At 39.3% G+C, this 13,832-nt stretch overlaps 1 protein-coding gene across 4 annotated transcripts in view; it reads right to left on the minus strand.

Moving 5' to 3' along the window:
- The window catches only part of DMD (dystrophin), a 2,430,848-nt gene that overhangs the window by 1,505,088 nt on the left and 911,928 nt on the right, over positions 1 to 13,832 (minus strand). For all 4 annotated transcript variants that reach the window (XM_045298663.1, XM_045298661.1, XM_045298660.1 and 1 more), the window contains one exon: positions 1,797 to 1,958. In XM_045298663.1, coding sequence (XP_045154598.1) covers positions 1,797 to 1,958 — 162 coding nt within the window. The remainder of the gene's footprint in view (positions 1 to 1,796; positions 1,959 to 13,832) is intronic.

Genomic DNA, 13,832 nt, shown 5'->3' on the forward strand with positions numbered 1-13,832 from the left:
TTTGGAATCCCTAGATTTTAGCAGTCCGCTGGCCACTCAGAGAGTGGTGATTGGAACTTACCCAGAGACGCCCATAAAGAAAGTTCTGCTGAGCTAATTCTAGGGGGAAAACCAACCCACCAAACAACCACTGAAACCCTTATGGAACACAGTTCCCCTCTGACTTTAGAGGGGTCACCATTAGTCTGAGTAGACTTAATGATAACTAGTAGGAATAGCTAAAACTAGGCAATTTGTCTAGACTAGCTTCCCTTTGGAGCGATGCATGCATCACTGGGAAGGTTAAATTATTCAAGTATGCTTACTAAATAGCCCCCATTTCTATTACAATGTTTATGTTTGTAACAGTGAAACAATCTGATGCTGATTTTCTCAATCTGAGTTTTTCTCCCCCAACTCCCCAGGTTGTATTCACTATGGCAGTGTTCTACTTTGCATAAGGAAATTAATCCTTTAGTGCTGGCGTTTTGAGACCTATCCAAACTTTGTATTTCCTGCCCTATATCCTCAGACCTTTTCTGGGATCAAAATTAGGCAATATGGTAAGTTGACCTATGGAACTCTAGAAATGGATGCCCGAGGTACTCATTTGACAACCATCCGATTAACTGTCATCACAGGGCAGATATGAGCTATAAATACAATAGTTTATAGCAAAATACACCTCACAGTGAAAACAATCAAAAATTTCCACCATTCAGTGGAGAGGGTAAAAAAAAAAAAAGAATTCCCTTCATTTAATAGCATGTAAGTCTGAGTTATCTTTAGGTGTTGGAGTCCTAACATTCACACATGATTTGAGAAGGAACGGCATGTGTTTTACCTAGAAATACTACATATAGGTAAATAGCTAATACTGACGGTACTTTAAACTCCAAATCAATCTCACTGCCGTGGAGTTGATTCTGATGGACCTGCCCCTGTGGGTTTCGGAGACTGTAACTCTTCACAGGAGAAGCAAGCCTTGATTTGCTCCCAAGGGGTTGGAGATTTCAAGCTGTTGACCTTGTGCGCAGCAGGCTAAGGAGTCACTACTGTGCCACAAGGGCTCCTTAGGGTACTTTACATATATATGAAATGCTACTTTACAAAAGGATGCATGCCTTTGAAAAATACTTCCCAATCTGAGACAATTTTTAATGTGGCCTACATTTAAGATTCACTCACCACCAAGTCAATGTATACATTTTTTCATTAGTATGCTTCCTGTCACTCTAGCAAATGTGGTTAAACACACCTTGAATTGAATTGCAGGCATAGTGAAATGCGTGTCAGTGATCTCATCGCCACAAAGAACAGTTCCATTTCTAATTTGTTATGTTGTTCCTTAGTTGCTGCACATTCGAGTCAGATAGAAATGGAGACGGTGAATTGAGATGCCATGATGACAATGACGGCCGGTGTTTGTGAAATGTTTGAGCTTGTGTTTTCAATTGTAAAACCCACTTCCTTTGGGTTGATCCCTTTACTCGAAGAACATGTTTTCCTTAACATTTATGTTCCTATGGTTTCTCTGTAGCTGGATTATAGTTGGGAACTACTGACACGGATCTCATGGTTAGAGGGCTCCCTTCTTTCAAGTGTATTTATGTAAACATAGTTAATTAAGTATTTTCAAAAAGAGATCTTAGAACAGCATTCTCATGCTTAATTTCCTAGTTTGCATCCAGATTGCCAAGCCAATTAAAACAATCCTCTGCACAACTCAATGAATAGCTGTTCAGTTAGAAACTCAGCAACAGTTTATTCAGAAAATCACAACAAAAGAACAGACGCTGGATCCCAGTAGTACTTGCCTGGGCTTCCTGAGGCATTTGTGCTGCGTCCACTTTGTCGGCAATATAAGCTGCCAACTGCTTGTCGATGAATTCGAGGGACGCGTGAATTAACTGTAAGGATTTTTCTATCTCTTGAGCAGACTGGATACTTTGTTCAAGCAACTTTTGTCTTCTCAGAGCCTAAAGAAAAGCAGAAACGAGTGTGAATTAGTTAAATGCACAGCTCTTAAAAGCTCTCTTGAAATCTTGAAGCAAATGAAATGAAGATTCTAGATTCTCCCACAATCACCTTTTTGTAAGACAGATTTCGCAGCTTCCTGCCACTCATTCAGCTCTGCTTATAAATATAAAAATAATAAAGCATGCGTGCGCACGTGCGTGCACACACACATACACAATTAACACACAAAACCCCAGGCTCAGGCTTCTGTGCAGGACAAAACCCCAGTGTTATGTGCCTCTAGGCAAGAGGCTGGGGAAAGAAAGCAATAGGAGAATCCTCACAAGCACTGCAATCTGTCTTTCCCCGGCCAAGTGTTCCTCCTGATCTCATTATATAGTTCAAGAGATTTGGTTTACTTAGAATAGGGTCATCGTCATCACAATCCAATTCAAGGTGGATAATCTACTTCCACCACGGAGACCCACATACAATCTGTTCAGAATCAACTCCTTTTCACAAAGAGAAGTTTAGATGGTTGTTTGGTTAAGAATGTATTTTTCAATATATTTTTTTTTCAACCAGTTTGGCATGGTCTGTTTGGCATGGTCTGTTTGCCCCCTGTTTCTTTCACAATCCGGCTGGTAGAACTTGTTTGCACAATTGCATTTGTGTTACTGCTGAAGTAGAACACATGGTAGGTAATCCTAATATAGCTGCAATTAATCTTGATTGTTATTATAAGTATGATTAGGATAATTTAACATTTTTCCAAGTATAAATAGCACACTGAACAGATTGCAAAGTCTCTCTTCAAGGATCTGTTCACCTTTAAAAGAGTAGTGACAAAAGCAGAGATTGGGACAGGCAGTTTCTAGAGACTACATGCTATCAGACTGGCCTTTACCATGTGAGACAGACTTAATTATGTGGCAGAATAAGGCTATCCTTCCCTGGAAAGTGGTTGGGATTTTTTGTTTTTGTTTTTTTTCTTTGTTTTTCCTTTTTTAAGCATCCTGGTTTTTATGTTGAACTATCAATGCTGACCGTGCGCTTAAAGCGATGAAGACTCCATGAATCTGTAAAGAAGCCAATGTAGTGCACACTGATATAAGTAAAAGCAAATAACTAAAGGTCTTCTAGATCAAAGGAAAAAAACCGCTAGAAGGGGCTCTGCCATTATTCTTACCTATTCTGAAAATCCTGACTTGTTTTTATTTCTATCTTAGGATTTCCTTTTATCTATTTAGACTCATGTCCTTGGGACAAAAACAAGAGGAAGCCCCTCCACTAGATGGACTGGCACAGTGGTTGCAGCAACGGGGGTGAGCGTAAGCTGAAGCAGGATGAGGGCAGCGTTTCATTCTGTGGTACATAGAATTAACTGCTCTGACTCCTAACCTACGGCACAGCACCACACAATACCTGACAACCCACACTCCTCATTTTAGTGACACTTTGTAGGGGAATAATTCGACATATAAAGTTGAATTTTATTCATGGAACCCCACACTTACATACACATTTTTTCTTATGTATTTCTTTAAAAAAAATTAAAAATTGTTTTATTATGGGCTCATACAACTCTTATCACAATCCATACATACATCAATTGTGTAAAACACATGTGTACGTTAATTTCCCTCATCATTCTCAAAACATTTGCTCTCCACTTAAGCCCCTGGCATCAGCTCCTCAGTTTTCCCCTCCCTCCCCACTCCCCATTCCCTCATGAACCCTTGATAATTTATAAATTATAATTTTGTCAAATCTTGCCCTGCCCGATGTCTTCCTTCACCCACTTTTCTGTTGTTCACCCCCCACGGACGTGGTCACATGTAGATCTTATTGATACATTCTATCAGTGACTAAGGCTTTGCCTTGTCCTCTATTTCAACCATATTTCCCTTTTAAAGTCAAAACTTCAACTCAGAATCTCATATTTTCTCTTGGGTGTCTCATAACCATTACCATTTAGCACTATGAGCTAAACCTGTAGAACCCCTTTGGGGTCCCCTTTTTGCCTACTTCCAACCTAACCAACTTTGATCCTTCTCCGATTTTCCCTAATTCAGTGAATTATAATTCATCAATTCCTCAATTAAGCTTCGTTCTGGAATGTTTCCCATTCCTTTACCATTTTGACTTTAATCTGTCAACTCATCAGCAATCACTTTTGCTATTTTCTTGATTCCATCCTTGGCTTCCTTTTCCCATTGCTGTTACCCAAGTTGAGGTCATTATTGTCATTTGCTTTAAATCTGGTGCCAGCCTCTTGGCTAGGATTCTATCACAATGCCATACTTGCAAAACAGCTAAGGTATGTCCTTTTTTAATGAAATTGTGATTATATGTTTAAACTTTTCCAGTGAGCATTTTCCTTAGGATAAAAGCCATACTCCTTAAAGGACTTAAAAGTCCTTCCAAAAAAAAAAAAGTCCTTCCAAGGTACAGTCCTGCTGGCATCATATACTCTTTGATCCAGCTACAGAAATACATATGTTTTCATTGGCTTTGTGTTCATTTCCTACAGTAGACTATATTACTTTTGATTCTTGGCCTTATAAATGCTGTCCCTCTCCCCTGAAATAATTATATCCCCAATCCTTCCTTCTGCTTTTGTTTGAAAATATGCATGGATCATATGAGTCTTACATCAGAAACTTGGCTATCTCTTTTTCTAGGTGGCTGTTGTAAAAAACTCTGAGTTCAAGGAGCTCTCTCTCCTTTGTTATCATTTCCACTTTGTATTTGCACCTTTACACTTATCATGTGGCATGGGCAGTTCCACTAATAGTCAGCATCTACTTCCAACTATAAGTACTAATGAGGCCACAGATTATGATTGGCTTGTTCACTGCTCAAGCCAGCTCCTAGAACAAAGTCTAATATGTTCATTGATTCACTGATGGCTGGATCAATGTTACAAGACAGTGTTTTAATGGGGTCAAATAGGCGTATGTGTGTGAGGGGGAAGCAAATATTGAGTTACAAAAGAAATTGGTGGATAAAAAAGCCACAATAACTCCGACATATATCCTTTAGAGAATAAATTGTCCCTGTTACGTTTATATTATTTCTAATTTTTGTTTTAATGTGTCCGAGTAGGCCTGAATATTACTTGCAGTGGTACTCTATCAGTGACTAAGTCTTTGCCTTGTACCCCATTTCAACCATTTTCCCTTTAAAAGTCAAAACTTCAGCTAGGAGGTACATCACATAATAATTCCGACAACAGTGCTCATGGATATAATCAGAGCCCCCTGCATTGTAAAAAAATAATTGTCTGTAGCTTATCCTGAGCTCCTCCAGAAAAAAGGATCTCTAATAATAAAATTGCAGCATTGTGACAGGTGGCTGAAGAAAGCTTCAAAGCACGGCACGCAGTAATTGTCAACTCAGGCATTTTTTGAAAATGGGGGTCCTTTCTCTGGCTACAGGCAAAGACAGCACACCCTTCAGTGCAGCACTGCACAATTTCAATATAACTGACAAGGATGCAATAGCACATCACTGAAAACCACTGATCTAGCCTCAGAAATTAATTTTTAGACATCGTATGTTTTGTATTTATGAGATTCTATAGACCCAACGAAGATGGCTGAGTTGACCTTAGGTGTCTTGGTTCTTTGCCTAGCCAGGCAATCAATAGGCGAGGCTGATTTACACGGATTCTTTGATTATCTCAGTGAGTGAAAAGACTTCATGCCAATCCTAGCTTGCAGAATTTTTTGAACTACTCAGGACAAAATCTGTCATCTCTTTCTAAACATTTTATTAGGCAGACCCTGATGGACTGCCAGGCCTGTAGATTTTCTAGGACTCTCTGTCCACTTGACCTGACCTGTCTCACTGAATGGAGTTTGTAGGAAGTCCTGAACAAATAATTGGATTTCATTGTTGTTCCATGATATTGCTCAATTGATGTTTAAAAAAGAAAAGAAAAAGTTTTATCGTGGCATTAGTTAATCCCCTCAGCACTCAGCAGAACCATATGGCTAGAACCAAAGAGGAAATACAAGGCAAGTTTGAAGCACATTAAATGACTGGCAAATGACAACCAAAAAATTAAAAAGTAGAACATTGACTCCAAGTAATAGTTACTAAGAAACAGCATACCAAATAGCTACCAATTCCACTTCCAAAGTACATGCAATGAAAACAAAATAAAGCTTCAATGTACATGCAGGTATGTTATTATATTTACTCAAAATGTTCTGAAGTAGGAAATAAAAATGATAATCATTGTTGCCAGCAATGGAGTCTTCTCTACAGGGAACTGATTCTTCCTCACATTCCTATTTTTAAAATCATGAATTGACCTTTGTGGCCCAATACAGCAAGCACTCAAAAATTAAGTGTAATGTGCCTTCAGAAATTCTGGAAGAATAGATTCTTCAAGTGAAATGGTCATTGAAAATCAGAATGAAAACGAAGGTTTAAAGATGAGCAATTATGCTTAGAAGGGGAGAAAAACATACAGGTATTCCAAATAATTTTGTAATGCTGTGATAAAAGCCCTAACTGCCCTTGAAAAATATTTCCCATGATGCATGATTAAACTCAATATACAATAATTTAAATTTCATCCAAGAGATGATGACAAAGTTCATGATTGCAAGGAAGTTAGAATTCTGAGTATTTAACCAAGGAAGATAGGGAGAAAATCATGAATCTGCCATTCTTTTAAACTTTCTAAGCCTACCACCAAAACTAAACTCACTGCTATTGATTGGATTAGGGTTTAATGCTTTCTAGGTAGTAGAAAATGCTTGTAACTTGCTATTTTGAATAGTTAAATGGCATAGGCAATGCCTGTTTAGAGAAACATTTCCAAAAGTAAGAGATGCTACCTCCTTCAGGGCACTGGAATGATCCAATTGCGCTGCAAAAGGAGATACCCATACTTGACCCTGGACAAGCGGATATAGCCCCCAAGTTCTTAATTGTCAGAGAGGTGTTGAATAATGCTTAACAAATGGGACAGTAGGTCAAATAAGTTTTGGAGCTTACAGTCTAGAGGAAGCTTGTAAGGAAACCAGAAAGAAAATAGCAGAATATAATGATACATATGATTTGCAGATAGACAAAAAGTGGGTGTGAGGGGATGTTAGAAAAGGGCCTTTAGGTCCAAATTCCTATCCCACTGATTGTCATTCTCTTCTTGACCACCAAAACTCCCACAAATTACAAACACATGTGTGTACATGCAATTTACTAACAAATATTTTGAGATAGTTAAGCTACAATATAAGCATAGCAATAAATATTTTAAGCCACAAAAATGAATTCCCTCCAATATATCTGATGGATTTAGGAGTCAGAAGCAGAGAAGTTGTGTACTATTTTTATGAGTGTGGGTTTCTGAGCATGTGTGCCTTCATTCCATTTTGTTTTTTTAAATTAGGTGAAAAACAGAGCAACAATGGTTTTGCATTGTTGTAAGCAATTAATTGTTCTCATTATTTAAAAAATTATATATGTTACTGAACACTTATAAATTTAGCCATTTTCAGGCATACAAAATAATGATAACCACTGCATTAATCATGTTGTACCACCATCACCCATAATTGGAACCAATTTTTTTACCTTAAGAAAAACTCATTGTTATGTTTTTAAAACCATAAATATAAACTCATTTTTTTCTAAGTACTGATTCCTACTGATGAAAAAAAAATTTGGTGCTCAAGATAAGATTGGGGTGAAATGCTGTAAGGAATCTTTCATCAGTTATCTTCTTGCTGTGGGGTCCCGGAGGGGTTAAAGGGTTCTAAACTTCCTATGAAATAGGGAGATAGTTGTTGGTGGCCATACTATGCTGCTGTTAGGTGCCATAATGGTAGTATCAACTCATAGCATCCCTATCTACAACAGAACCAAACATTACCACTTTCACAATTATGATGTTGACCCCATTGTCGTATCCACCTTGTCAATCCATCTTGCCGAGGATTCTTCATATTTTCCGCTAATCTTCTGTTTTACCAAGCATGATGGCCTTTTCCAAACAGTGATCTCTGCTAGTACAATGTGCAAATGATGTGAAATGACCCCCACCTTAGCTTTTCGACTGCACGTCTTCCAAAACAGATTTGTTTGTTCTTCTGGCAGTCTGTGGTGCTTACAAAAATTCTTTGCCAGCACCATAATTCAAATACATTAATTCTTCAGCAGTTTTCCTTATTCATTCTCCAACTATCACAGGCATAAGAGGCCATTGAAAATGCCTTGGCTTCAGCATCTTAGTCTTCAGAGTGACATCTTGCACTTAAACAAGTTAAAGAAGACTAGTGCAGTGGAGTTGCCCAATGCAAAACCGTGTTTTATTTCTTTACTGTTGATTCCATGAGTGACTGTCGATCCAAGTAAGATGAAATCCATGACTATTCCAGTCTTTTGTCTTTTGGTCCACTTGTGATGATGTCTGTTTTATTTACCGAATATACTTGAGTATAAGCCAACCTGAATATCAGCTGGGGCACATACTTTTACCACAAAATCTGCATTTTAAAAAAAATGGGCTGGAAAGGCTTGGCTTTTACACCAGTATATGGGGTACACTGAGTTGTAATCCATACTGAAAGCTGTAGTCTTTCATTGTTATTAGCAAGCGACTCAATTCTCCTCAGATAAAGTAAGCAAGGTTGCATCACCCTCATATCTCGGGTCGTTGCTGAACCTTACTCCAATCCTGCTTATATAACCAGTCTTCTCAGTCTCGTTATTCAGTTGACAGAATAAGAATACTGAAAGGACACAATCCTGACACACACCTGTCCTGATTTTAAACCCTGCTCTACCCCCTCTGCGGAGTCCTAGTGCCATAGTGGATTGTGAGGTGAGCTACTAGCTGGAAGCTCTCCACTCTGCAGAATAAAGACGACTTTCTGCTCCAGTTAAAATGTACAGCATTGGAAACCAGAAAGTGTAGTTCCACTCTGCCCTATAGGGTCACTATGAGTTATGATTGAATTGATGGGAATGAGTATCCCCCTGTACTGTTAGCACGACTACTTCTTGGCCTATATACAGGTTCACAGGATTGCAATGAAGACTTTTGGAATTACTATGACTTGTAATATTATCCAAGTGTTTTAATGACTACACAATTGAATGCCTTTGCACAGTCAATAAAATGTATGTAAACAACATTATGGCAGTCTCTCTCCTCAAGGCAAGATCCATCTGATGTCAGCAATAATATATCTCATTCCAAGTACAATCTCAAACTTATTTGAATTCCTGGGAGCTCCCTGTCCAGATGTTGCTATACAAATTTTAAATTATCTTCAGCAAAATTTTACATATATGATATTAATCATATTGTTTGATAATATCATCATTGCGTTGGGTTTGGAAGGCGCTCAAAGATGGATCTCTTCTAGTTGGTTGACCATATTTCTTGGCATAAGTTAGTAAGAGTTCCCAGCACTGTTATCAGTTAATTGAAACATTTCCATTGGTATTCCATCGATTCCTGGAGCATTCATTTCCACACAGGCATTCAGTGCAGCTTGGACTTCTTCCTTCACTGCCTTCATTTCTTGATCACATGCTACCTTTTGAGAGTCAGTTGACTCATGGGTCAAGCTGATGCTCCAAAGAATGACAAGGACATTGAAATAAATATGAGATTTAAATGTTAAGCAGAACTAAAGTAGTTTTTATCTTTTTTTAACACAAGAAGTGTTAGAAAGCAATATATATAACCAGAATATATATATTGTTGAATATATTCAGAATTTTATCAAGAAAAAAAAATCAACACTCTGGTGGAAGTAAGACTATACAACCAACTACTGATTCAATCCTTGCATTCAGCATTTGCCAAATTGAAGTGGAGTTAGAGGCAATCTAAGGCTGTTGGGAGCAGCTAGAATACTGTCTAGGCAAACAGAGAGTCAGAAAAGGAAGGACCTATAGAATATCTATAAAACACTGGGAACCGTGTCAGTATGAACGTGTCAATGTTTTCTTCTTAATGGTCAGCAAATTGCATTTGTTTTATATAGGTCTACCAAAGCTCCATTTGGCCTATGGATTGATCATTTCACCCACGGGTCGATTCAATTATTGAAGCTTACATTTTCTCTCTTCATGGAGGCAACCATGAAAATATCAGGAATTAATGTAAAATCACTGAAAATTTGGGGGGCACTCTGGTGCCATAGTGGTTTTAGTGATTGCCTGCTAACTAAAGGTCTGTGGTTAGTACCTCCCTGTGAGAAAGACAAGTCTGTCTACATTTATTCAAATTGATTTTCAGTCCAGGAAGCCCTACATGGTAATTCTATTCTCTCACTGTGCATCATAATCCATTAGATAGCAATAGGTTTAGTTTTTTTTTTGGGGGGGTGGGGGGAGTGGGGGCGGGGGCAGTGACACACTTGTCTTAGAAACTGGATCTCCCTGCTTTTTACCATTTAGAACAGCAGGATGGCACCTTCAGTGACGTTGACATTTGAAGAACACCTGGGATTCAAAGTCGAATTACAACTCTCTGGGCTTGATTGCACATAAACATTTTATTTACCATTACTGTGAATGGTGCTAAAAAAAATTTCACCGCAAAGTGATGCAGCACACTTTCTGAGGCCTCGATGTTCTTATAGCTTTGGGGAGAAAAAAATAAGGCTTCTCAGAGAAATCCAGCTTGGATTTTAGAGAGGAATTTGATAGTGAAGAGAAGCAAAGAGGGGGAAAAATTTTTTGGAAGAAGAACAAACAACAACTATCACTGCTCACAGACTTAGCAGTCATGGAAAGAATTTACTTTGTTGCTTAAAAAATAAAGTCATATCAATCCATCTCACATTTTCCCAAAGGAAAGTAAGACCTGCCAGCCTGCTTCTTGACTAGGACATATTGGCTACATTACAACAAAAGAGTGTTGAAGGTACCTTAGATATAAGTTTTGGCTTTGTGTTAATTTTTTAAAATATATTTGATAGGAAAGCAGAGTATAAATAATTGCAAAGATGGGCTAATGTGTTTATATGTGTTTTCTTTAACTATAAAATAAGCCCTCATAAATATTCTTCAAAAGGGCCTACAAGATTTTTTTGGGTAGAACCATGGAAGCAGCACTGTGTGTATGGAGCAGCCTAGACTTTCTTTTTGAGAGAGGTGGCATACCTGGGGACACCACTGATGTCCTGGTTAGTAGAAATGCCATCTGTTTTAGGTCTTTGCTGGTCACTGAAATTCCTCTGAAATGTCGTAGAGCAAACCTAAAAGAAATGCTTGGGGATCTCTTTATCAAAGGAACTTGGCATCAGATAGCTACCACTTTCAAGGAAAGTATTGATAAAATGGTCAATGAGCTGTACAATAATGTAATCTAAGGCATTTCTGGATATCTCCTGTCTATTCATCTTCATGAATAAACAAAGAGAATTGGCCTTTTGCTCTGATAGGCGCAAATTGATGCCTAATTTCTGCTTCACAAAAGACACAATGGAAGTATAACACAGTAAACCTAAAAGGTTTTACACAGTTCATTTCATCCAAGCCTTCTCCAGGTAACCTCACATTACAGAAAACAGCTAGATTCCTTTTACTGCAGCATAAGTTCATCATAGCCTAATGCGAACATCCAGATTCTCACGAAAAAAGGTTCTGATTCTAATTGGCTACCATGGCTAATAGCCAATGGGAGAAAATGTTATTCAGATGGGTAACAATGTGAAGAATGACCCGAGAAACTAGGAGAATGCCTCCTTTTACTCATGGGCCTGGTAAGATGAATCATCATTCTCTGAAAAGGCATGAAAATAACCAATTGCACATTTTCCAGATAATTGTTCAGGCTCTGAAGACGTTGAGGAACAAGACAGAAAATGCTTACCGCTTCCTGTCAATCTACTTACACACATCAAACTGCAGAATTCCTCAGGCCTATTTCTGGAAATAACTGCACTACTGTGTTATAAGGTTATTACAAAGCCTCACAAACTTTTGTTATCCAAGTAGATATGATAGACAAGTCTGCAGATTTGTAGTAAAGAATTCCTGCCAGGGTCGTTGGCTCTGATGTGATTCCTTTGGCTGTGCACCTTGAGCAGTAGGGGGAAGAGGTAGGAAACAGCTGCTTTCCCTTCTGCTTGCCAAGCATGCTGTACAGTGCTTGCACAGCAGGCTGGGCATGCAAAAATATGACTCATGTGTGTTGATGTCAGCATGGGGAACAAATAAACACAGGGAAAGTGGTACATTATAATGAATCCCTTGCTAGTAACCAAAGTGGCATGACAGTGATTGATCTTGTTTGATCTTAGGATCTATTAAGTTGGCCGAGGAGTACCTAAGTAGAGCAAATTGTTAACACACTCAACTACTAACACAAAGACTGCAGGTTCCAGTCCACCGTGAGCTGCCTCAGGGGAAAAAAAAAAGTCCTGCCAATCTTCTTCTGAAAAATCAGAGCTCTAAAATGCTGTGAAGTACCATCCTACTGACATGTCTTCCCAAGTCCAAATCTACTGGATAATGACTGGTATGCTATATGAAATACACACAAACTGACATCTAGCCACTTGCTCCTCAGTTCCACCTCTCTTTCTCCCAAATGCCCTCTTCTTATTACTGTGAATTAAATTCAATGTACTGCAGTTTTTTGGAGTCCAGGGCTGCTGCACGGGGACGGGGGAGGTTGAGTCTCATGTGGTGGACCCTCTATCTGTAAGACCTTATACTGGCCATCATCAGACAAAGCTCAAGAATCTATGTGTACATTGTCTACCACGGCTGTGTAGGACTGATTACTATTGCTTCCCTTGAGGCGGTTCCGACCCATACCAGCCCCATGCACTGCAGAATGAAACACTCTCTTGTGCTGCACCAACCTCACAATCGATATGGTTGAGTCCACCTTTGCAGGCACTGTGTCTATCCATCAGTTATATTTTGATGGCCTTCCCACCTGCAGGGCTCACCTTCTGGCACTATATCTGATCCTGTTTCCCGGCTATTCATAAGGTTTGCAGGGGCTAGTTCCTCAGAAATGGGCAGTCTTTTCCTTCTTTAGAGTCTGTTGTTAGTATGAAAGCTCTGCTGCAAGTGGTTCTTACTGGGTGATGCCGCTGGTATCTGAAATACTAGTGAAATAAACTTTAGCATAACAGCAGCAGGTAAGCCACCACAGTACAATAGCCTGACAGGCAAGGGATGACAGAACTGATTAGTGTCTTCTAAATTAGTCTGATAAAAAAAGATTGGTACATCTACATCCTAAACCAATAGGCTTCTTCGCCAGGCAGAATGGCTGCCGTTGCTAGGGGTCTTCAAGCTGATTCTGACACCTAGCAACCCAGTTCCCACAGGACGAAAAGCTCTTCTCTGCTGTGCCATCTTCACAATTGTCCCAAAGTTTGAACTCATTGTTGCAGCCACTGTACCAATCTACCTGGTCCTTCTTTTTTTTTTTCTTTTGCTGTTGCACCTCTACCAAACAGGTCATCCTTTTGAGAGATAGGAGATAAAGGACCCGCAGGCCAGAGTGAGGGAATCAGACCCGGTGGCAGGAAACATTGGGAGGGGTTGGATATCTGGTCCAACGGGGGGTCTCCACCGCCATGGACAATCTCATTTTAAGCCTGCAGGCATCAGAGCCCTAGGTTGACTCTAATCTTCAAGCTCATCACACCCAGACTCTGCTGATCTTTGTATACGTACCCTCTTGTTCTTGCCCGGGCAAGACCCAGCTGAGGGAGAGCATGATCAGGTTTATGATTGGATGCTAATCAATAGGACAAGTCCCGGGATTGGACCATTCATAATTTGGAGATGCAGACAGGCCAAGTACCTTACACTTGATTTTAAAAACCCTAGATATCACCAGCCTATGCAACCACGAGGTGTCGAAGGGATCAGGTGTAAGGCATCATCAGAAC

The sequence above is a fragment of the Echinops telfairi genome, unplaced genomic scaffold (assembly GCF_000313985.2).
Source record: "Echinops telfairi isolate 266 unplaced genomic scaffold, ASM31398v2 ScPeMD7_7436;HRSCAF=8474, whole genome shotgun sequence".
Taxonomy (NCBI): Eukaryota; Metazoa; Chordata; class Mammalia; order Afrosoricida; family Tenrecidae; genus Echinops; species Echinops telfairi.